Source organism: Catharus ustulatus, chromosome 2 (genome assembly GCF_009819885.2).
Source record: "Catharus ustulatus isolate bCatUst1 chromosome 2, bCatUst1.pri.v2, whole genome shotgun sequence".
Lineage (NCBI taxonomy): Eukaryota > Metazoa > Chordata > Aves > Passeriformes > Turdidae > Catharus > Catharus ustulatus.
In genome coordinates, this window is record NC_046222.1 from 50,134,684 (window position 1) to 50,160,533 (window position 25,850).

The window sequence follows — 25,850 nt, forward strand, 5'->3', positions numbered from 1 at the left end:
ACAGAGCCTCCCGTGCTCTGGGGGAAAGCATCGAGCCACAGTCTGGCCTCACCTCACATCTCGCTGCACTGTCAGACCATGCTCCCTCTCAGACTCAAGAGCCTGAAGGCCCAGTGCTAAAAAAGCCTCTTGCAAATTTAGCTGCAAGTAAGGAGGCAAGGGAGGCAGTTTAGGGCTTAATTTCCCCCTGCTGTGTCTATGTGACTTAATTGGGATAAAAGACTTCCAAGTTTTATTTTGGTGAAGCCTTGGTAAGATCAAGTGTATCATTTGTAGAAGAATCTCTCTCCATCTAGCTTATATAAAAGTACAGTTTTCCCCCTGAAGACACTATTCAAATACCAGTACCTGATGTCAGCTCATCAGCACCATTCTTATTTGCCATACTAGCGTTGCACTTGGGGCCTGATTTGAGACCTATTAAAGGAACTCAACCCTTGCTCTAACGAGCAGACCCTTAAAACACACCCAAAAGGCCATGAAAAAATAAAAATAATCCATTCAACAGCTTTGCAGCCTAAATCTCAAATGTATTTAACACTGAACTCTTGCAGTAAAGCTTGTGGGGGGATAAAACAAACAAGCCTCGGTCCGCTGGATTGCTTTAATAAAAGGTTTATTGGAAATATTTTTGTGCAGACATACAACAGTCAACAATGCTGTTCAAAGCTACAAATTGTCTAAGTTTTCTGAACCTTCTAAAAATACAAGTAAATGACCTTCATTTGTATTCAGTCTGGGAGGGAAACAAACTCCACTGTAATGCAATGCTGTATTTAAACTACCAGAGGACATTAATAGGACCTGAAAATGGTAACACTTCCAGAGGAAAAAACCCACACACCACTGCTGCTCTGCTGGGAGCCAATTAAACATCCCCCCACAGCATCACTCCTCTCTGCATATCCAGATTAAAACGTCCCCATCTGAAACAATATTTAAGCAATTCGAGTACAGATATGACAGACAAGTGGGCACATGACTTGGCTCACTGATGAAAAAGACGCTGTTAAAGATCCTGTCACTCAAGACACTGAATATTTGACCTCCCAGTGCAATGGGCTGCACTTTGGGGGCAGGAGGAGGGACAGGGGGAGGTTTTCAAGTCAGACAACTCTTCCAGCACACACATGTACACAGTCCCACAGGACTTGGCTGCCTCACTGCTTTATAACAGGAGCTTTTCTCTTTTTTTTTTTTTTAAAGAAAAAGAAAAAAAAAAACAGAAAGAGTTGAGCAACAACTTTGACCAACTTTCCAGTCTATGAACTCTTAACAGTAAGAACAGCAAGTACCCTCATTCCCATTCTGAATCAACATATCAACCAGAAGGGCAGAGGAGAGCATATGCACTCCTCTGAACTCCGTGTTTTCTAAGAAACCCTGCAGATGTTTTGAAATTGATTAATTTATGCCAAGACAACATCTGGAACATCTTCGCAGGAAAACCACCCAGTAAGGTAGTTAGAGTTTAAAACAATCATGTCTTTCTGTTAATGTTGGCTTTTTCCCTTGGTTTCATTGCTCCATAATTTCAAGGGTGCTGACCTTCCAGCTATGCATAGTGACAGTCTGGCAATACATTAACACTTTTATTCATCGTTAGACTTCTGAGTGATTGCCCAGAGCTGGGATTGCCCACACAGAATTTGTCATTTACCAACTTCTGCTTCTCTTTAGTAGCTACAAAGATGCTGAAGGAGAACAGACCTCTTGTGGCAGACTTCAGGAAAACTTATCTCACCTTCTTCATACATAAAGGAAGGCTTTGGATAAACACCAGTACTCGCCACCTTACCTTCTGTCCACAAATAAGCAGGCCATGAACCCAAATGAAACACCCCCTGGGCTTCATGCACTATCACACAGAGATCCAAGTCCCCAGATTAACAAGTCCCTTGCACTGGCCTGAGAGACAGGAACCTGTCCAGGAGCAACAACTAAGCAGAGGTCGCACTAACTCTCCATGAATTAATGAAATAATTCCAGTGCTCAGTTCTGGTGAGTCCATGAGGCACAGAGGATCCAGCAAACAATTTAGCAATCTTTATAACCCAGGAAACAATCTGCTAGAGCCAAAGTATGGTAAACAGGGGACACTTCTGGCAGGGACTCATTCCAAGCCCAGGACTCAGCTTGGTACAAGAGAAACTCAGCTTCAGGAGGTGACAGTGCTTCGCAAATTCTCAACTCAGCTCTGCTCCCTTCCTAGAGCCACAGGAAGGAACCAAAGAAATCAGCTTTATCACAGCTCTTCATGGATGCCTGAGGAATCCCTCCCCTCACTAACCTCTAGCAGCAGCAGTGGTCTTGGCCAATCTATTTTTTTTCCCAGTCGCATCACCTCTCCAGACAGCCCATCCAAAAGTACATTCCTGGCCAGATAAACTCAGTCAGGTTGTCTAGGTTTCCTGCAGGTCATTGAGAAGCAATCACCTTTGGGATTCACTTGTGTGGCCAAGCAGTGCAGGGTACTTTCTGGTTTTCATTTGCCAATAAAGCTCAAAGCCCACATTAATCTTACAGTTACATACGGAAAAGGTATGCATATGGATTTATTTTGTGGTCACCTATTTTACTGACCTATCCTGTGACCTTCTCTGGACACACAGCTCTGGTCACAGATGCTGAAAGGTAGTGAAACCTCTCTTGGGTGTCTCGGGATACTGGGAAGAGATGCACACAAGAGTCTGACAGGACAGAAGGGGTCCAACTATCTGGAGGCTGAGGAACATGCATGGTCAGTGCCACATTTTAGAAGCAGACTGCTACCCAGATACACCAGGTATAGCATAGACACAGCCAAATTCTCCTCTCCAACCCCTCAGGTATTTCACACCATCACCATCTCTTAGACTCAACAGGACACAAAGAGCTCCCCTGCAAACTGACTGAAGTTTAAGGCATTGATACAGTGTTATGATTCAAAACTAAGGTAAAATACCCTCAGTGCTTAACACTAATGAGAAATCTGACAAAACCCAAGGTGCTTCTCAGGGCCAAGCACCCACTCAATGCCTGCTCTGCTTCAAACCTGAGCTGTGAGAAGTACACTCCTGAGAGCATTTAAAGATTAAATAAAGTCATTATTTATAAAACCAAGGGAGAATGTAAATAGAGTATCACTCACTAGTCTTCACTGATGACTGGAGGTAATGTGAAAACAGAAGATTTAGTGAGTTAGCCCAAAAGGGCAAACTAAGCATGCAGGACACAGACAGTGTAAGGACTGTGCACCTCTTGGGCTCCTGGGTTGTGTGACCATGTTCCCACATTTCACATATTCACATAAGTAAAGCTTTCTCTGCTTTGTTTATGACTTTATTATTATGACTGTCTCCCAGCAAACACACTCCAGTACATGCTGTAAAAAATAATATCATCTTGGTAACAGAAGACTTCCCTGCAGCATCTGCTATGAGCTGCTGGCTGAGTCAGGGGAAGAGACTGCACAGTTCTGGCATGCACTAAGGGCTGTGTAGTCTAGTGAACTGCAGATTAGTGAGGCTTGACTGTTATCTTAATTTACAGCTCGTATAGTTCATGTTAACAGTACGTACATTTTTACTATATTAGCAGCTCAGTTTGACCCAGATACTTTTATTGGTTATTTGCCATTTCTCCCTGACAAGTTATTACTGACTTCCCATTCTAGCTCCCTACAGCAAGACCTGAAGCCCTGTCAAGGAAAAGAAAATGTCAACAGACTTCTCAGCAGTGCTCAGAGCAGCTCTGGCTCCCGCTCACCAGTTTTAAATCGCTACTAGGCAATCATTAAAGGAGCAGCAGCTTCTATGCAAGCTCAATTATGGTGTTATAAAAAGCAGCAACCAGAGCCAAATCTAATTCAGGAAAATCACCGCTTCCATCTGAATATCCAAACCCATCTCCCTTTGGACAGTGCAGAGAGCTGCTCAGGAATCCCTTTTCTGATCAACCCTGGGTAGTTAAGTCTGGACAGTCACGCAGAAATCCCCCATTCCTTCTGCTCCGATACCCTGTCTAGTTGATAACATTTTCACACAGCACTTTCAAAGGCTGCTGTTACTGCTCCGTGCATTTGACCTAATGAACAAGGAATTCTGTTGATGCAGAGCAGTTGTCATTCTCCTTCTGCTAACACAGCACCCGAATACACCTCATCATTGCTCATCAAGACAAGCAACTCCAACACCCCGTACAGCACATTACAATACATTAATTCCTGTAATGACTCCAAAGAACAAGAAGAATGCCAGGTCTTGACCTGGGTGGGTTCTACAGAATTAACTCAGTTAGAGATTAAGGCCATACAGTGATGATAAAGTCTGACCCACTAGCCCCAGTGTCACATACTGTATAGCCCTGTGACAAATCCCATGTGCAATTCCCATTGAGCTGACAACCAACACACGTACCCCAGTCTAAGCCACCATTCACTCTAGGGAGGGTTTTTGTTTGTGACACACACTGACCTCAATTTACGGGGAGGTCACAATGATACAACCCATAGTCTGCACTAATAAAATAAATCACATCAGATGGCAGCTGCTCCTCCCCAGCATCTTTCATTATCTTCGTAAAATTTTGTTGCCTTAAGAACAGAAAAAACTCCAGGATCCCTTCTATTCTCTGCTTAATAAATTTTCTTGCCATTCTTCATTATCCAAAGGCTTTTAAAAGTTTTTTTTTTTCTTCCTGCAGCCTCATGAAAAGCCTCCAAATTGTTTACATGCCAATGTTTGGTGCGTAGCTTAGAGTACAAAGACTAAGCTGATCTCATTTTGCCTTGGTGGGAAGTTAATTTTCCTTGTGTTTTTACAAAAGGAAGAAACAATTAGCGGTTCTGAGGAGAGGCTTACACCACACATTTCCTAAACAGATTTGGTTTCTAAATAAAAGGAAGCGTTTAGCAGGTTATATCAGCATTAAGATTTAAAAACTCCTGGGATCAGGTTTACTCCCTTGTTATTTATTCTCTGCACTAGTATTTGTGTCTTTAAACAAAATTCCTCTCCCAGAAAACACATACATCCACACTTGGCCCCTTGACATTCATGCCTGTGGCAAAATTATTTGCACATTTTCCTTATTGCATAATTGTCTCATTAGCACTCCAGAAAGAAGGTGATGACTTTTTCCTCTGTGCCATCAGCTGAATCCAAGACCAATCCTGACTGGCGCTGCAGGAACAAAATTTGCCTTTTCTAAAACAGACGGGGACTCCAAACCTCTGAGGTGGCACTGGAAATTGAAATACAGCACTTGAGCACTGGCATTTACTGGCAACCCTTAAGGAAGATTAAACCAGAAGGTCAGGCTGGAGCTTTTCTTTCCTTTCCTAAACATAAACATTCATATTCAAATTGCTTTCGGATATATTTAAATCAATAAAAAGTTCTGGATGATGGTCAATAGAGCAAAAAACAACGCCAACTTTTTAAATACACAGATGTAGTATATACATTAACCACGAAGCCTGCCTTAAACACAGCAGTATTTACTTTGTACTGTTCAGAAATGTGGCTTGGCGACTAAAATTAATAGAACTTGTCTGGAGGACAGCATAAGCTTTCTAAGAGCTCTTTCAGCTTTAACTTATGCCCCAGTTTTTGCCTTTTTTTTTTACTTCAAAATTCCAATCTATGCAGCAGCATGCCTGTCCCAGTGGCACAGCAAGGCCATGGAGCCAGCATTCCTTCCAGGGCTCATGGGTCTGAGTGTTTTGGGAAGCCTGTTGATGGATCAGATCTAGAAGAGGGACTAGTTTGGCTGAACAAACAAACAGCAGGTCTTCCCTTCACAATGGCCAGCTCTGTGTGTGTCCATGTGTGTGCATGCACGTGTGTAATCCCTTCCTGCCCTCCTCTGCAAACCTCTCTTACCTGGCCAGGGGAGGGTTACGCTATCAGCCTCCTATGCAGATGTACATCTTATCAACATAGCTGACAAGATAGTACCTTTAAACTAAAATTCTCGCTGTTTTGTTCTACTGTTAAACTGGGAATGGAGTCATGGAGGGAAGTCCCAGGCTACATTTGAAGTGCACATCCAAATACATCATGAAGCGTTATGAGGAGGCACCTAGTTGAGTTCATCTTTGTGTACAATGCCATGCATTCAAGACAGCTGCCCTGCCAAGCTCTGACTTCCACATCCTGGCTGTGTGAGTAAAGCTATTAGTCGGGTTTCAGAAAGCTAAGATAGAACCCTAATAAATCCTGTAAGAGGGCAAGAAACATTTTTAGTAATTGATTGCTATCTTGTGTTATTCTGTCATAAGAAGGTAAATAAGCACTTTTAGCTACAAACTGTGTTGCAAACAAAAATGTTACGCCAAATGGTCTGTTGAAAATTTTAGCCGAATTAGTAAACAGTGAGTATAAGAAGGAGTAAAGTCTGCATGCAGTCGTGTGCACTTGGTCTGTGTGTAACAAAAAAAGAAATCTCAGCACCCCGTTCCAATTAAGCAAAGGCTGATTTCTCATAGAACATAAATTTTCTACTTTTCCCCCAGAACAACCTTATGGCGATGTTTTAAATAGTGGTAAAACATTGCTTTTAATTTCACACCTCACATAGCACAGTCAAATGCTTCATAACAACATAAACAAAACTTTAGGCAGAGCTTTGCGATTGAAGTCAAACAATGATTTCCCCCCACAAACCCCACTCCAGGTTTGCAGGGAGAATACAGAAACTTGTTGGCTAAGGCCACAGAAATGAGTTCTCTGGTGTTTTGGCTGCTGCCACCAAACCTAGTCAAGAATGTGTTAACCGTGGATGCATCGATCCAGATCCCATTATTCCCACCACCCATCAAGTAAAGAATAATTTATTCTATTTCTGTCCTCCTTTTGGTTGTATCGTAGGATCGAACAACTTGTGACTGGGAAACAACACCGTGTTCTTCTTGAGAAAATGCATACCCATCTGAAAAAGTAAAAGAAGGAAAGAGAAATCAGTCACTGGAGTTGAGCTCAAGAGCACAGACCACTTTTAGGAACAGTTTTAGGCATCACTGAAGTTATGTGATTGAGACTGCAACCATCTTAATTTCTGTGCTGTGCTTCTGACACTTAGAGCTGTGCACTGCATTGCCCACATGGCACAGAAAGGGTGTCTGCTGCCAGCCCTGTCCCTCTGCTCCCCTTCCCAGCCCAGGTCAGTGCACACAGTCACCAATGCCTCTGAGTTAACCTAACAAGCTACAGATTGATTTGAACACACTCCCACAGTACTCCTATAGTGGCAGAGCTTCTTTAAAGACATCACAGAGAAGTGGAGATTTGCATTTCGGCTTGACTACTCTGTAGTCTGCTTGATACCAGCAGTTTCTCTGGGGAAAGGTGGGAATGTCTAGCCCACAACCAGATTTTTCTCACATCTTCCTCTTAACTCTCCTCAGGATTTTTTTTTTCAACAAATTTTCAAGTGGCATCTGACAAATGACACCATGAAACTCTTGATTATCTTGGCCAGTCACTTATATTTTGCATAGAGCAAACACACATTCTGGAAGTGTCTATTTTGTTAATCCTGCTAGCTAGCACAATCCTGTGGTCTCCCTAGAAACTACTCAGATGAAAATAACCACGTGTCTGATTTCTTTTGAAGTACTGTGGACAGGCAAGTGACATTTCTGATAGCATCTGCAGAACACCACAGTGCTAGCAAAACAGTAACAAAAAGCTAATGGGCCAACATGATGAAACAGCAGACAGACTTGCAGAGGTGACCCCGCAGAAAATTCTGGATGGAAAACTATAGCAAAGGACAGGAGATTTTTTTTTTGACACCCCGAGTCACAAGCACAACAGGAAATCTTTTCCAGTAAGTGGAGGGGATTCAAACAGAAATACAGTCACATTGCTCCAGTCACATCTCCCTCATGGAAATGATTGCAGGACAGCAGAAACCTTGATTTGATTACATGACCAATCATCCCAGCATCCCATTATATTTTCCCTGAGCAATTCCATGCCAATACACATACTGCTACAGAAGCACAGGTTCGTTTTTTCTGCCTGTAGTTGAAGGTTTATAGAATACATTCATAAAGTGCAAACAGTCTTTTGGAAAAAAGTATGTCCACATTGGATCATTGCAAAGGAAGTATGATGTACAAAACAGTCTTTCATTTTAAAAAGGGTAGATTCACACTTAAACAAACACCTCCAGTAGGTTTGTTCCATGTGAAGGGCCAGCATCCTGTTAGCTTTTTTGGCTAAATTCCCCATGGATAAGTCAACTTGGTCAAAGACCGCAAGCTTAAGCCCTAGAAGACTGAAGGCCATGTCCCATTACCTGATTTGCATTGAGGTGGCTTTGCCATATTTACTTATCCATAACATCATCCAGCATAGTGGAGTCTTCAACTGCCATAACTACTGCAAATCCAGCACTGAGCACACAACTCAGTCCTGGCTGTCATCTTCCCATGACCTGCTTATTCCCAGTGCTAGCAAAGGCCTGCAGACAGTCAGGCAGCCCAATCACTCTGCAATGCCAGTGCAAAATTCAGTCAAAGGAACCTGTTCACCGCTCTCACACCAATAGGAAACACCTTAATACAGCAAGAAATTTCAGGCTAAGATGATCTGTGATTAAGAATTCCAGGGGTATCCTAACATTTTCATGTCCTTCATCCATCCTGGTCTACCAGCAAGGGTTTTGTGCTTACATCGTGGGAAAGGCTGTGACCCCCCAAGCTTCTCAGTTGAAACTCAACATTTGGCAGCTCATTTAAGACTTTTCCTGTAGATCTCTATACAGGAAGATGAGTTCATATTATATTTTTCTATTCACATTACAATTAAAATTGAACTTCAAGCTGTTTAGGCTTGTGAAATCAAAATGCTGTGAATGCTTGAGTCCCATCCACATTCCCCGAGCAGCTCTACATTTCCACTGTTTCCAGACCCCATCCAAAAACAATGAAAGTTTCCATCTGTCAGTTACTAAGGAACTTTCCGGAAGTTTGAACTTTTCCCCCAACTCCAGTTTTAAAACCACACCTATGAGCCTGCCTTGGGAACAAGGCCCTCATTGTTCAGCTGTCCGCAGCAGCCCAAGGAAGCAGCACATTTCTTTGGAGATTTCTGGGCACAACCTACTTGCAGAAGGAAGGACCTTTATACTCTGAGACTTTCTATTAATGGAGGAAAGGGGCACTTTTGAATATCTGTCAGTGGTGCTCATTTGTTAAGAAGAGATTCACGTTCTCATCAAATCTAAGGTTTCGCTGGTACCAGATTTTATCAGGCAATCTGCTGAATTTTAAAAGCATCCTGTTGGGTTTTGGATTTTCGTAAAGCTTTGATATTCTATGAGTAGATCCAAATCTAGTTCCCATTAGGTCTCTAATTTAATGCACTCTTTTTCTGTTCACTGCCATGGCTGCAACCATCTCCATGGGTGTGCCTTGAACACAGACAGCAACGCTGTACAAGCTCAACAGCACTCTCATTGGCAACAGCTTCCAAGACCAGGACCAGAAAGGGTCCAGAGGATTGTTTTTATTCCAGAAGATCTCCTCATGGAAGGACTGCTTACAGTTTTAGCCACTTCAGGGATTTATTTTAGAGGCCTTCTACTCCTTGTACTCTCCTCTGATACACCCAAATTGTCTGTCCCAGGATTTGTTTAGGCCAGCCAGCAAGAGGGCACTTGTCACTGGCAGCCCATCAGAACCCTCACCTGCTTCAGCATTTCACTAGTTCATACTGCAGTGGTATTGTGGTTTAGTATAGTCAAATACATCCGTTTGTTTGCCTTTGCATAAAAATGCCCAGATTCAAATCCACAAAAACTTTTAGGGAGTTGAGGAGATCTGAGGGACTTTTTTTTTTTTTAATCTCTTTTAGGAAATATTGCTTCTTTGACAGCAAAACTCTGACATAATCAAAATCAACGTTGTGGTATCACTTAACCTGCCAAATTCTGTCTCAGGCAAAACACCGGGTTCTGCAGTTTTTAAGATTTGCTGTGATGTCACAGTTCACATTTACCAAGTAAAAAGTGAATGCTATGTCAGCTTTGATTTCTCCAGCAACCATCTTCTATTTAAGCTGGGAAAGTGAAAGCTGCCTAAGATATTGAACAGTTTGACTAATGCTTACAGAAGTAATTAATTTCTGTTCTGATAAACCATGCCTGTGTTTTTTTAAGTATCCAAGAGGAATTCCTGACAAATGGTCCCATCTCTTTAGTCTCAGATACCAACTTACTAGTATTTGCAAGTAGAAAATAGTCAGATGCCACAGCATCAAATTCTAAACCAGTTATTTCTATTTCTTTTTCCTAAATTGATATTAAAAGATTTCAACTCCACTTAGCAGTCAACAAACATGCAGCTTGGAAAAAACACAGAATGTATATTATATTTCAAACACATGCAAGGTAAGAGGAAAAAGCTTAAAAAGCATCTCAAATAGATCCCCTGTTGTTTTTCAAATAAAAATGCACTAGCAGAAAAGTGAAAGGAAGAAGGTGTCTGCTAGTGAAGAATAAATGATGGGATTAGAGCCCTCAGCATGAACACATTATTATTATTTATTATTTGTCAGCCCCCATACTGTGAAACGAACCTCAGATGACAGGTGCTTTTTCTCCACTGATTAATAAGGTGCACACCATATGCTCTGCATTCAGATTTACTCTATGAAATCACCATATTCTGTCAAAGGAAGAGGGATTTTCTCTTCTAGCATAGGAAGCCTGGGCCAAGTGCAGTAATCCTCACTCAGGCACGGCTCTTGGCGTTTCAGGGGGAGTTCTGCCAAATCCATGCTGAACGGAGGCAGGACTCAGCTCTGTTTTTAAAGAGCATATTGAGACAAATAACTGAACACTAGCAGGGGCATAACAGGAGGGAAACCACTCTAGGGGGATGCTGTGGAACTTTTCTTATGGATGGAAGGTACCCTTCCCATCCTCTGGGGACACAGGTGATACACCAGTATGCAGAAAAAGGGGAGGTCAAGAGCCATCTTTTATATCTACAGAGTTTGTCTAAATGAGGTGCTACTCTCACAAAGTCATAGCAGTAAAAAAAGACAAGAACCTGGATGCAGACCTGGAGAAAACCCCAATGCCAGGAAACCCTGTGAGGGAGAGTTCTTGGAAATCATTATTGCTCCTTCCCTCAAAGGTGAGCCACACAGCAAGAAGCTAAAGGGAAGGGTCCAGAGACACATCTGAGAGGAGCCTGGTCATTCTTCAGAGATTTCGGAAAGTAGACGGCAATGGGGAATGACCAATTTTACCAGGCACTTTCACCAAGAGGTGAACACAGTCTGGGGAGCAGTGCTGTCAGCACTGCCTACAAGATTGCACTGAGATGGTTTTATGTTAGCACCTGGGCTTGACAACCCTATGCAATGCTTTCACTAAAGTCTCCTGACAATGCCATCCGAACAGGAGCTTCACACTTCCATTTTTGTTTTGAGGTTTTAATAAACTTCTCAGAAGTTGTGCTGCTTTATAATGCCTTAAGGTCTTGTGCTGTGCTAATATTTTTGGAGAAGGGCTGGCTCACCACCAGAGAGCTAAAGAAACACAGAGTGAGCTTCTGCCTCTTGTACATGGCTATGCAGCCTTACCTCAGCCAGCTCTTTCCTCCCACCACTGACCACCAGTAGTAGCCCAAAATCTCCCTGTGAGATTTTTCTCCTTTCCATGTGACTGGAAACAAAGTTGTTTAGGCATTGCTTCCTCCCAAAATATTGGGAAATGGTTGCTGTCAAAAATAAAGTAATTTCCAATCCAGAACAGCATCTTTACAATCTATGCTAGGAAATTTAATCCCATTTTCATTCCTTGTTGGGACCAAGACAATTCATTTGCTTAAGTTTTTGTCAGCTCTAACTAAACAAACCATTTTCCTGTTTTATATGTAAGCAACAGATTCTGAGTTGAAGTCACAAAAGCAATTTTTGGTCTTCACAGCCTGGGAACTTAGGGCCTGGTGGAAACATATGAACAGTTCAAGACTTCAAACAGAGTACTTGTAGTGTGATTTAAGATACTGGCCCAGCATGTCAAGGCTACTGCCCTATTCATCAACTCTTTGCTTTGAAGATTTCTAGCATTTAGTAAACAGTTGTACAATTTAGGGTTGTGAAAACAGCACATGTGTTCCCTGGATGTCACATGGCCTTGTACATATAGCAGCTATGCAACACTGGAGAACAATATTTGACAAGAGATGACAGAAGTCATGGATACATCACAAAAATCATCTTTCAATCCTAACAGCTTTACAGTCAAAATTTATGTTCATGTGAAAAACAGATTGCTGATTGTAACCTGTCCTGACTGGCCTGACTCATTTAGCACTTAACCATTTGCATTTATAGGGAAGCTGGTTTTCCAAATTAGGGCTTATTTTGATCTCATTTTTCTTTCTCAATATCTGTTTACCTACTAACAACCTGATGATGTGTTTTTTGAGACTAAAAGCACATATTAAGTCTGACTAATTACCTCTGGCGTATCTCCTTTCTGCACTGCTTCACAGGTTTCACAGACTGTGATAAGTTCCACAGTGGACTACTTTGACAGACACTTATTTGTGCATTTTATGGATTTCTTCTGCCAATCATTGCTTTTGGAATCTCCTCAAAGAGTGTGTATGCATGCCCAAAGCCATGTGGCTATCAGCATCCCTGGCTCCTTTATACAAAGGATTAAATCCTTGCAGAAATATGGTCCACAGGGCTGCTCTGCTCACTGGCCTCTCTTCCCAGATGTAATGGGATCGATCACCAAAGATCCTACATCCCTTGACAGTGATGGCAGCCTTCCAATAACTCTATCAAGGATAAAGACTACCAGATCCATCACTGTCCCACCCCTTATAGTCATATTTCCCATGGAAAACAAGAATACCTCAGGTATTATCCCAGCCCTGCCTCCATAACCTGAGCCATAAGAGTTCTGCTACAGAATGAGACAAAGCCAGCAATGAGATTAGACTCCTCCATGATTCTTAAGCAATCAGGGGTGTCACTTCCTATTGCAATGGGAATACAAATCCCAAATCCTAAGTGTCTGCCCCTTGCCCTGTGTGCAGCAGTACTGCACACTGAGGGAGTTATCTTCCTTAGTAAATAAGCCTATTGTTACCATCAGTTTAATCACAAGAGAGCATTTCCTCACTAGAAAGGGCTGACTGGGCTCTCTGGTACCTCAAGACAGCATGCTCCTTCAGTGCATCTGGCCTACAGAACTGCTAGCGATGATTTTAAATACTGTGGAAGCCTTTAAAAGACTGACAGAAAACCCATCAGGTCCAGCAGACACAGGAACACAAATGAATGGATGACTTCTACATCAAGAAGAAATGTCATTTATTAGAAGCATTGTGAAGTTGCTTCTCTTCTCCCAGCAGCGGACAAAGAGGGAGAGGACAGGCAGCTCTGCAAGCCCTGGCATTCCTCACCAGCAGCACACAAAACCCTAACGGCACCCCTGAAACATCACTGTATTCTCAGCTAACCACAGCTAATATGACATTTCATACAGAAATAATTTCTGTTAAAGCTCTATCACAACGTTTATTTTATGCAGAGTTTTTGATTTTTCGACTATTCTTAAGACTGTCAGAATTCAACCTTTAGAGAACCTGCACACTGGGATTTTATCATTTGGGCCTGTTGATTGGATCCCAGGGAATTAACCACATTTGAGCTCCCCTTGCCTAGGGCCAGATACACTAATTCCACTTCCAAATGTACGTGTCTTGCTTGGCAGCTCAGCCTCAGTGCTAGATTATCTCTACCTACAATTTAATTAGAAAATAATCACCCTTTGCTTCCCCCACGAGGGGCTGATGCTGTGAGACACAGGGGCGGACGTGAGCCGCTACTTACGTGATACACTTTGCTGGACAGAATGAGCACGGAAAAGGCTCGGAGGAGTTTTCCTGCCGAGCCTTTTTAACAAATGGTCACGTTCGTTCACGCTAAGGGAGACACAAAGAGAGAAAACACACCAGTGAGTAACCAGGTAATTTCAAGGTAATAGGCAACTGTATTTAAAGTGCTTGGCAGCTTTGACTTTGTCAGTACTAAAGGTGGTTGTAGCATGAAAAAGAATTTTCTCTTTCTTTAAACTGCACATTATCAAGAGAACTCCTCCTTTCTAAGTACACTTTGTATAAGTCTGCTTTTGGTCAATTCATCCCTAATATCACCATTATTGTGAATTCTGAATGCCTGATGCCTCTAAATTATTACCAGCCGTATCAGAAGTCTGACATCGAGTGATACGGAACATTAAGAAGATTTCTCTTTAGTATTATGCACGAGTCACAGCATCCACAAACTGCCTTAGAGAGAAGGAGCAAAGCATTGTAGCTTAGCATAAGGCTTCTATCACACCTGCAAAATGGCCTGAAGCAACCAAAGGTAGGACCCATAGTTAATTCTGCCTTCTAAAGAACACTCTCATTTCAACCTCCCATATGGAATGAAAACTTTCTACCCAGTTTCTTTTATTAAAAACCTCTTTGGTTTACACAGCTCTTGTCAGAGCCCTGAAAAAATTACTGCTGAATTTACAAAAAGTGAAAATACAAACTTCAGGTGAAAAACACCATATGCTTACAATAGGTTTACATACCAACAAGAATTATTAGAAGCACTCTCCGCTTTGATTTTTATAAAAAACACAACACTTGTTTCATCAAGAACTTTACACCCAGTGTTAAAAAATGATGACTACTAAGATCTTGACCTTTCAAAGCAGTTAATTATGTATGTGAATTCCACTAAGTTCAATAGGGTTTCAAAATAACGTAGGCCTTCAAATCTCATTGCACTGGAGCATCATGTAACTTAAATACAAGACTATTTTCAGCAAGATATTAGAGTCTACTTTAGTTCAAAGTTCTCCACAATTGGTCAGTTTTTCCCTTCTCACCCTAATTCCTAACACTGAGATGGAGCTAGTGCACAGAAGGGATCTGTTTGCTGGTACAGCTCCTTGCAGTGCCTTGATCCTGTTTGCCCCACATTTACACCGTATCTCCATTTTCACAGTCTGCTTTTTCTTTCACATCTTTATTCACAAGGAGCAATTCTACTGATTGTGCTGCAAACATGGATACACACCTGAATGCCAATGCCTGGTATCTTTCTTGGGTTAGATTACAAATTCACATGCATTTGGTGTATGAAATGGAAACCCCAGCAAGCACAGCTGCTGCTGTCGACATACTAACAACAGTTTTAAGCAAACAACTCCCTTTCACTGAAGCAGTTTGCTAACTTCAATCAGGAAAGTAACTGAAGAATCTCTGAGATGCCTGTAATATGTAATCCAGCCATGCAGGCTTATATTCCACTTAATAGTCCATTAGGGTAATAGCCAGGCTCACAGTCTGTTCAGTGCATAATGAAGTGTCTACAATAGAAAGGGTGGAATAATTCTCTTTTTCCTGTGATCTCCAAGCTCACACATCTGAAGTACAAGCTTGTAAAACCTATGGACTCCTCCTCAAAATCTCCACAAACTTTCAGCATTTTCAGACATTTGGTCTCTTCCCCTCCTTCCCCTGGCACCACAGAATCACACCTGCAGTGGGTATGGCAGGTTGCTTTCCCTGCCCGCAGTCAGTAGTATTCCCTCAACACAAAACAGAAGTTGATAATAAATTCTGAAGCTAAAGTATTGATTCCAACTGAGTTTGTCAAACAAACTCTAACAACTCTTGGCTCATGAGACCTGCATGTGTTCAAAGAAGAAAGGATCACGGGTTTCCATTAAAACCAGGGTTACAGCATGAAAGTTGCTAAAAATCTTGGAGGACCCAACAGCTTAAAAAACTCAAGACCAGCTGCTGGCTGTAAGAAAATCTAGTAGATACAGAAAGAAGTTTTTACCTTCTCCAAGCAGGCAGCATGATGGAAAACATGTACTACAAAGAATTACCAGGCAAGGGTGATGCTATGGAAGGCACAAAGCAAGACATGAGACTTCTCTAACCTTTAACGCTCCTTGCTTAGGAAGTTGCCAGCCTGCAGAGCCAGCCACTACCAGTACATGTGCAAACCCGTGATGCTGTACTGCACAACCTCCTGCTGACTGCAGAAGACTGCTGGTAACTTTTTAGTTTAGTGAAACACTGTCTGAACACACTGCTGAAAATTACAGAAGTGCAATACTTGTTCATGTTCTTCAGGTAAAGAACATGTAGGAAGAGTCTTTCCTACCTCAGCACGAGGGTGATTTTAAAAAAGGAATCTCAAACCAAAAATACTTGTTGTAAGTGACAAATAAGCAATATTTGCCACAAAATTCTTACACTGAGAATGGAATTAACCACAGCAGAAAAGCGCATGAGGAAAAATTCTTCATCTGCTTGTCTACCATGCAGCAACAAACAGGTGAAGTGCAGAGCAATAATGCTTAGCTCCTCAGGCTTTTGCATTCGATGTGTGGAGGAAAGCATGCTGTCAAGAGACCTCTGAAAAGGAGGGACACATTGCAGCTCTAAGAATGCCAAAGCTACGCTACCTTTGATGCTGCTAATTATAATCAACAAGTTCAAAACTGAAGTCACATCTGATTTTCCCATTTGGGAAATTATATTGGATTGTATCTATGCAAAGAGAGAAAACCTCACAGTAGAATTAGAGCATTTGTGACTTAAGTATGAGGGATGACTAAATAGACTGCAAGTCAAGACCAGTCAAGTACTATAAAATAAACCTTTAATACACTGAAGGTAATGCAACACAGTTCTTCTGAACTGGATGAGTGTTTGATTTACTAACAGCACAAACCCTGAAAGGAAAGTGAAGTGCCCATCTTAACTATTAAGTGTTTGCACTCATAACAAGTCCCTGCTTTCAGAAAAGGTTTCTGCCTGCTGTTAACAGATAACAAAGTGAAGCATTCTTAGTTCCCCCTCACACGTTCATGCAAAAGTAACTACAACACTGGACTCACAAGCAACAAGTTAGGCCTTGCTCACAGAAATATTGCTTGTAAATAAATCCCAAGCCTTAACCATGATTTTCAGATTTAATTCTGCTTTCCAGTGACTCCGAGTGAGGGCCTAAACACTCCCATGGGATCTAAGGACAACATCTTCAGATCCATTGAGCTAAAAGGATAAGAGATCATGAGATCACACTTGGAATAATGGGCAGTTATGTTGATATTCAGGAAGTCAAAAATCTTGTCAGAATGGAAGAAGTCACAAATCCAGACATTCTTATGGAAGTGACAATGAAATATGCTTTAGCTGGTTAGTCAGTGACGTCCGAAGGGGAAGGGAGAGGCACTATCTCTCTGTAATTATATGAAGGACAAAGGACACAGACAAAATGCTTTGAACTAAAATACTTGACAAGAACAAAACTATTAAAAGGTTCAAATTCTGAGGGTTTCTATGAAAAAAAAAGGATTTTAAAAAATCATTAGTCAAGTCAGCTAAAATCAGATTTAGTTGCTATCAATAATGCAGAATACCTTAGGCCAGGAATACCTTTGTGATAGCTTCATAAGAGAGTCAAGATGACTTCTGCCTGCCTGGAAGCTCGTGCTAGCAACATCAGACAAATTCATTAAGGGAATGACAAATCAAAAGGTAAACTAAAGGCAACATGTTATCTCATAACAATGCTTTCAATTCCATGAATAAAATGACTCTTCCATCTTCCCATCTGAATTGCTCAAAGGTGTCAATGGAGACCTTCATTTTATTTTTGTACTCTCTTCTTCTCATCCCTCACAAAAGCAAACAGCCCTTAAATCTAGGCAACAAACATCTGGCTTTACACATTCAAATGAGGTGCATCAAAACAAACAGAATAATTCAAAGCTGACCACAAGGTCCTGCTGTCTCATTTGCTCAAGTAATTAAAAAAAGATGAGCTTCGCCACCAATTAATCTACTGAGCACTAATTAGCGTTAATGAGGATTTGTGGTATTTGGTATAGCTTGACCCAGAATGTCCTCCTGAGTCCACTAATTGACTGGTGGCAAAAGCAGGGATCACAAAGACCGGAAGGTTAAAGTGGATACAGGTGTCTCTTAAAATCGGATCTTCCCTTAGAAAACACATGCATACCCCAGCTAAAATAAAATAAAATAAAATTAAAAAAAATTCAGAGCTCTCCTTCTCTTACAAAAGCTGAATTATTGTTTGTGTTTTGTTACAATTTGCTAGAGGAGATACAGAGCAGAAGCACACCAAATAGGCAAACACACTCAGTTGCCACTGGTTTTAACTCACTGCCCCTCTGAATTATGAAGAATTCAGTCAGAAACAGACACTTGAAATTATTTGGTTTGTTTCTACTTTTCCCCTCTCCAAAAGGAAGAACTGAGATGCCTAGTGAAGCCTAACCAGGACTGCTAGAGATGACACAACTAAAGCACACGGGCACATTTCCCAGCTTCTACCTCTGTGCCAAAAACGTTCCAGGAACTCATGGCATGGCTTGGCTCTCCAGTGCAAGATACTCAGTGCCCACGGGTAAGCCCAGAGGACAGGAAAGCTGCAGCTCTTTTCCCTCTCATCTGAACATCTACGAAGCCCTCACTGCCTGCAGGTGCAGCATCACTGGCTCTTCTACCCTACAGTGGTGCTGCAGCAGACAGCCACAGGTAAATCATTGAACAGCTTGGTTTAAACCAGAAAATCCTCTAAAGCTTAGGCCAAAATTCTGCCTTTAACTCCACAGCCTCCTAATACTCACATGTATTTTCAAAAGAAACAGCAGGTAAGCCCTTGTTCAGTCTCTTTGCTTCCACTGGCACATACTCTGCTAAAGACAGCCAGAGAAAATCTGGCTGGCCTGCATTATTCTCCTCTTGGAGGAAACACCTTGCAATGTGTTGCCCTCTCATTGCGACAGCAGGGATGGGAAAGAATGAGGGAGGGAAGGAGAAGTTTTTGCAAAATATGTCACGTGGCTAAACACAAGGTAAAAGACTAGGAAGTTTCTGTCCTTGTCGTATTTCCCTGTGTATTAAATTTTGAGAGGAAAAGAAGATATTCTTCTCTGTCTTTTAAAATTTTAGAATTAAAACATAACAATTGATCTCTGCTGTACATTTCAAACAATAACTTACACAAAAGTTTGCTGTTTCTCACTGACGTTTCTGTCACTGAAAACCACATCAACATAAAAAGCGCAAGAAGAAAGGTCTGAAGCAGACCTCTCTAGCTTTGATCAACCCTAATCACCAAATCCTTTACAAGCAGACTGCTGATTTTTATTTCAGTCTCTTGGTTCTCAAATTCCCTTATGTGTCTTCTGAAGAAGAATCAGAGGTGCAATCACAATGGCTTCTCCCCAAGTATCACCTGGCAAAGAGAACTTGCAGATCCCTCTCTGTCTGCTAGGACATAGCAGGTATTCCTGAGGATTTATTCACCAGTTCCATCTCTCACCTTTCATGCAACATAACACTGCTTAAAGGCTTACAGCATGATCACAGTCCTGGCAGACAAAGAGCAAGAATCCCACACCAGGCAGAGGCTGTGGCCACACCTTTGTAATTGGCCATAGGAGACCTATTGTTCTTCCTCAGATACTCCCTGCTGGATGAGGGGACCCCCAGAACAACCCCAGGCTTTTTTTAGGGTACAATTGTTAGAAGTTATACAGTGGGCAGAGGCATAACTAGCACAGACTCATAGGCTTGGCATAAGGGGAACATTAAAAGCAACATTACTTCAGACCAGGAATTCAAAATTAAAGCATGCAAATAATCTCAAATGCAAGTCACATTAAGGCTGAGGGTTCAGCAAAACTCTGTGCTCAAACAGTAGAACATCTCAGGGCTGTGGAAGAAGGGCCCAGCTGGCTCAGAGAGAAATTGGATCTCCATCCTCTGGGCTTCAGAGACATCACAGAGAGGATTCACTCCCCTACAGAACTGCAAAAGTAGCAATGAGGGACTCCTCTCTTTCGATTCACAAAGAGGAGATGTTATTTTTTGTTATCTAGCATTTGATTGCGGGAATGTTTTACTCTGAGGTCAGAGTAGGAGGTCTTTTTAATTTAAAAGGCAAACAGGCATTACTGATAATGAAGCTGCAATGTAATCAAAGGAAATCTCTGGAGCATTTCACAAGGAAGTGTCTGAGGCATATAAACAGTAAAACAAAAAAACCCCAGCATTTTCTTTGCAGAGTCAGCATCTACAAACACTGTTCCTTAGTCACTCTGGATCCAGCTGAAATAGACATCCCAAACCACAACTCTTTTGCATTTTACTGTAAATAAGGCAATCCATTAATAAAAACCTATCACTAGGACACTAAAGGGTCACCAGGCACAAACCACAGAGGAATGAAGACAGGAGCGCTGCCTGTGCCACTTGCAGGCTGGGAGGTGCCAGAAGTTACCTGTCAGAGGTGACTCCTGCAGCTGACAGCCAGGATTTAAGTAGTACCAAGTCCTTCCTGAGGGCTCAGCAATAGCCAGCTTTCCAGAGAAGCTCAGCTTTCATGCTCTGCCATGGTGTAGCACTTCCAGGCCTTCTTTAATGCAACAAGCTCCCCTCCAGGTACTTCCAAAGCACATGCGAAAGCCTCAGAGTAAAGAGCCTTCCCTCTTTATAAATTGTTATTTGACATTATCCAGCCAAATGTTTGCCTGATGAGCATCAAATGTATCTGGATGTGAGCCCTGCAAGGCTGACTTGGAGCATACTGAGAGCAGCCAGCTCTCCAGTTCATGAGAATATGGGGTACTGAGCTCAGCCTACATGCAGCTGCAAGTTTTTTATCCTGTCTGGATGTGAAAAGGTTAAGAGAGTATCCTACACTTTCAGCAGCAGCTCCATGGATGTGGAGTGACTGATGCCTAAAGCAGCTTATGCCCTCACCAGCCAGTGGCAGGACCTGACAGTGCTCTCCACACCACCCCACTTCCTTCAGCTGACACATCACATGGATCCAAACAGTGGAGCTGATCCAGCTGAGCAGATAGGGCAAATATGGGCCAGTATGACCATGGCTGGTTTGGGAAATTACTAAGCCAGCCTAGCAGCCACTTCAATAGAAGTCCATAGATTCACAACCCTCACCAAAGCCCTGAAGAAATACTGTTGTTAAAGGTTGTGATTTGGCTTGACAGCACACTACTCCAGCCAAACAGCAGCTCTCCCTCTGTGTCCCAGAGGTCTGCACGAAGGAGCACCTGCAGCCAGTGCAGCAGCAGCAGTGCTCGGTGCAGATGCACACATGTCTACCCACATTGCCACATCACCTTGTACCCATGGCAGAATCACCCTGCAGCAGCTGATGGAGGCCAAGACACGTTGTGAGCTCCAGCCACCCCCCATTTGCAGCACACAGATCATATATAGAGTTCTGGGGCCAAATTGTCCAGTCTAAATCCACAGAATCCTTTTCAAGTTGGTCCTTAAAGATGTATGGGTAAAAGCAGGACAAAGCTTTTCGTCTTCACAATAAGCAAAGATGATTTACATTTTCTTTTTTCATTAACAATGTCTTAAGGCAGAAAATTCAGATCCTCCTTTGATTCCTAAAATCACTTGGACAATCAATTCTAGCCTCCATTTTTGAGACTGTTGTTCCTAAACTTCTTTCAAAGACTACTTAGAATGATATTGGGTTTGCACAGTAAGGTTTTGATAGTGGGAAGCTACAGGGGTGGCTTCCAGGAGAAGCTGCAAGAAGCTTCCCCCATGTCCTACAGAGCCAATGCCAGCCAGTTCCAAGATGGATTAACAGTGCAGGTTTGATGGGCACCTAGTGTCCAGTCAGGATGAGCCCACTGTAAAAAGACAAAGCACCTTTAAAAAATACCATCTAAAAATATCAGCACTAAACATCACATGCCTCTCTGAAATACAACAATCCTAAGAAAGTAACTGAGGTCTCTCTCTGCTTAAAGTACCTTCCATTTCCAAGCACTGCAAACACTAAGCAGCTGTATATACATATATGCATTTCTTTGGGGAGGGAGTGGGGGGTGGAAGGCAGTCATATTGTCAGATGTCCTAATGTCAACTAACTTAAAACTTGAAGCTGCTCAGTCTTCCCAAAACAAGGGAACTGACCCAATTTTCATGTCTGAGAAGCAGAAAAGGCTAAGTGTGGCTTGCTGCTTTTCAGCTACCCTCCTTTTGGTATCAGTGCTGTTGACTTCTTGTCCCTAAGTGCCTCACTTTGCACTTACTCTACTGGGTGCTTGGTCATATCCTTTGCAGATAAGGTGGCAATACAGTTGCAATTACAACATTCTTTTCCTACTCACTAATTTTTTTCAGAAGTAGTCACCTTGGATGGTGAAGTTTTCCATGCGTAGTCTCTGTGTACAATTTTTTTCTGGTTTGGGGTTTTTGTGTGTGTATTTTTAAAAAATCCAAATTTACTGGTTTAATAGAAGTTCATCTACATACTTTTACTAAAGTTAAGATTACTTCTGTCTTTAAAAACTCTAAACTCCTCCTATCAGCTTTTTTCTTGCATTTCTTTACAGAAAAGCTAAAGAACAGCTTAGGACAACAACAAAAACTGAATCTTGAAAGTATAATGAAAAAAATTTAGAATACAGACTAGGTTTGATTGAACTGAAACACCACCCCTCCCCCCCCCAAATTGCTTTTTTTAAGCTTTTAACACTTAATACAACTTGTGCTTTCTTGCTACACTTCACTTGGCACTTTATTCTTGACTGCAAATCAGAGAGGAGAATGCAGACTGTCCTGTCCCTCTTCTGAGACTGGGTTAGCCAGCAGAGGAGTCAGGGTTCAAGCAGACTGCTGAAGCCATTAGGCTGGAACAGTTGTTATGGAGCAGTTCTCCTGCTGTGCAGCCTGGAGGGAAGATTTCTTCCTCCCTCCCCTGTGGAGATCCTCAGTGCCCAACCCAGTAAATCGGGATTAGGCATCAGAGAGATTGGCCCCTTAATCAGTTTTAACTCTCATCTTGTAATGTTCCTTTTTCCTAATCTTTCTTTTCAATTTACAACTTCATTTTGGCCTTTGTTCTAATACTGTACCTCCATCAACTTTGACTTTGATAGCAGATTTGATCACAGCTCTAAATCCTTCTCCAGGTCACCAGGTTTTAACCCTATTTGTGCAGTGGATCTCCCTCAAAGTTACATGACAGGTACAACCAGGATGGGAAATAATTAATTGCACTGGAGAAGGGGAATGTCAACTCTAACTGGTTTGCAGTAGCAAGCAGGCACTTGGGTCCCTAGTGGGAACATGGTAATTTCCCCTTCAGCTGTCTGGCCAGGTTCTGAAACCCCTTCTGTCCTCTGCCCCTTCCCAGCTCTGCCCCACAGCCTCTCCCAAGTGGAATCCAACCTGATAATTTCTAGTGCCTCACACACAGGTGTTAGAAATGTCAGAAATAAATGGTACATATTAAAATGAGGAAATAATGTAATGATTCCTTACTGATATGGGGCAGAAGGGAGAGAGAAAAGGACAAGCATAGAATAAAAGAAAATTATTCATTTTCCACCTTCCATACATAAATGTTTACCATATGGAATCAAAGAATTAAAAAAAACCCCTGCACTGATATCACTTTATGTGCCTTTTACTAGTAAAAGGAGTCCAATATCTTTTTACTAGAAAAGCTGCAAGGAAAAATCGTAAATATGCCAGTCACTTTCTTGTGTATGCTGGTGGAGAAATCTCACCTTTCCTTCCCAGAAATGGTGCAAAGAACATCTGGAAAAATTGATAAAAAGGATGCTGAGACCTCAAAACCCAAAATACACCTCTCCCCTCCTCAACCTCATTTTACGCTCAGCTGCAGTGTATAGGCTGGATTCAGATCACAGTCATGCCTATCCTGAGTAAATACATCGAAATCAACACATTCATGAAACAAGAATTTGGCTCTAAACATCCCACCGTGTTTAACCAGCTGAAGGCACAAGACTGAGTTTGATTCAAGTAAGATTCATTGCACCTGCTGATGTGAAGGGGCCTTACTGGGATGGTCTCCCTGTTCCAGCAGATGTAACTTGGGGTGCATCAATACAGAGTGCTTTGAAATACAACGAGCCCAAGCCTCATTCCTCTTGATCCTGATGGCAAAGCTTGACTCTTCCTCAGGAACCAAGAGATCAGGTCCTTGCCTCATACATGTATTTCTCAAAAGTTAGGTCTGTTTTACCATTTCTGCTCTGGCCACTCGGTTCTCTGCACAGCCACAAGGCCAAGGCAGGTTTCCCACGCTGCCCTCTTGCTCCTTGCCAGGGACCTGTGGAGCAAGGAAATCTCCACGGGTGCTGTGTCAGCTCACTACCCACCAGGTCACACAGCTATTGAAATGAGACAGCACCTGCCCTCACATACCAAATAAAACCACAGCCAAGACAGATGATACAACTCACTCTCAGGGTGAGAACTGGTCATGAACTTTTCACTGAAGCAAAAGAGTTAGATTTGGTGAGAAGTACTAAAATGAAAGAGAATCTACAGCAGTGTGTCTCCTTGGTGAAGGCAGACAATGGGGAGGCTGTGGGGAGCTGCTGTTTTAGGTGCACTGGAAAAAAACCCAGTACTTGTTTTATGAAATGGAGATGAAAGAGGCACCACAGCCAGCACCAGTGGGTGTCTGAGAGCAGCAAGAGTAAAGGGGCTTACTGAAAATGCTGTGCAAACACACACTACAGTTATACCTTGCTAGGTCTGTAGTGACTTCCCTTCACCTTTGTTCAAGACAAGACTCTGCCTCCCAGATTTCTGACTCATTTGAAGAAATTCTTCCCAATACTTCAGCAATGCAGGCACTTCCCTGCAACAGCTCAGAGAGGTCCTTCAGCTCCTTGTAAAGTATGCAAATCATGAAAGCCCCATTGTTCTTCAGTATCAAATAATCTAATCCTGCCACCAACCAATTAATAACGGGACAGAAAAACAACCAAAAAGCCACTTTCAAAGGGAGCTCTCTGGCAATTCCAAGACAGAGAAACCCTCTGAAACAGGAAATCCACTGTTGCAGAGAGGGTGCTGCACAGCTTTGCTCACTCTCCATTAGTTGGCCAGTGGAGCAATAAAGTGACATGGGTTTCCAAAGTAAAGTTTGCTTTGGTGCCTAATCAGGCTTTACTTCACCTGAACTCCTGCTGACTTCAATGAGAGGGTAGATGGAGTGAAAAGTGAACGAGGACTTGAAGGTTTGGCCCTTTATGAGCCAAGGTTTAAGTTGTAAACTTATTTAAAGACACAAAAATCTCTGCAACTGAACTCAATGCTGCTTTTGAACACAAACCTTGTTTGTTTTCTTTGTGTAAATCTTACATGTTAACATGATTAAATCTGCGGGGCAGGTGTCTCCTCATGTCCATGTTTGCTTTGGCACATGAGCTGCCCCTCTCACCTCTCCAAATTCATGAAAATTTAGTGTTAAATCCTGCCTTTTGTTACATGATAGCGCCAGGGAGCCCTTCTCCCTTCCTAACCAAGATGTGCTCATGTCGCAGCTGGGCTGGAGTCCAGCCCAGCACTGCCAGGTGCCCACGCTGGGGAGGGCAAGTGTGGGTACTCATCTTCCACAGGCAGGCAAGCATGGCACGGGATCCATCCAGCCCCTTGCTGCACACTCACTCTCCTGCCCCTCAAGCTGTTTCTGGAGTTGCCAGTTTTCCAGCTACACGTTTCCTCTGATAAATTCCCTGCTCTTGGAATTATCTGTCTTAGTGATCATCCCTGCTGCCACCAAATATCAGTTTTCAGCTGATGACACACATAAAGGAATAAGAAGAGAATCACCCATTAGAGCTCAAGACTATACACTTGCTACAATCTCCAAGCATCACCCTAATGCTATTTGCGAGGTTTCTGGGACCCAGCTGTAGTGCCCAGGGTTCTGACACTCTACCCTGCACAGACCAAACAGTCCTTC

At 42.4% G+C, this 25,850-nt stretch overlaps 1 protein-coding gene across 3 annotated transcripts in view; it reads right to left on the reverse strand.

Annotated features, from left to right (window-relative positions):
- Window positions 1-599: 599 nt before the first annotated feature.
- Window positions 600-25,850, reverse strand: part of ATP8A2 (ATPase phospholipid transporting 8A2) — a 338,953-nt gene continuing 313,702 nt past the window's right edge. For all 3 annotated transcript variants that reach the window (XM_033051234.1, XM_033051235.1, XM_033051236.1), the window contains 2 exons: window positions 13,854-13,945; window positions 600-6,912 (listed from right to left, as the gene is read on the reverse strand). In XM_033051234.1, the coding sequence (XP_032907125.1) occupies window positions 6,815-6,912; window positions 13,854-13,945 (190 nt within the window). In that variant the 3' untranslated portion in view covers window positions 600-6,814. The remainder of the gene's footprint in view (window positions 6,913-13,853; window positions 13,946-25,850) is intronic.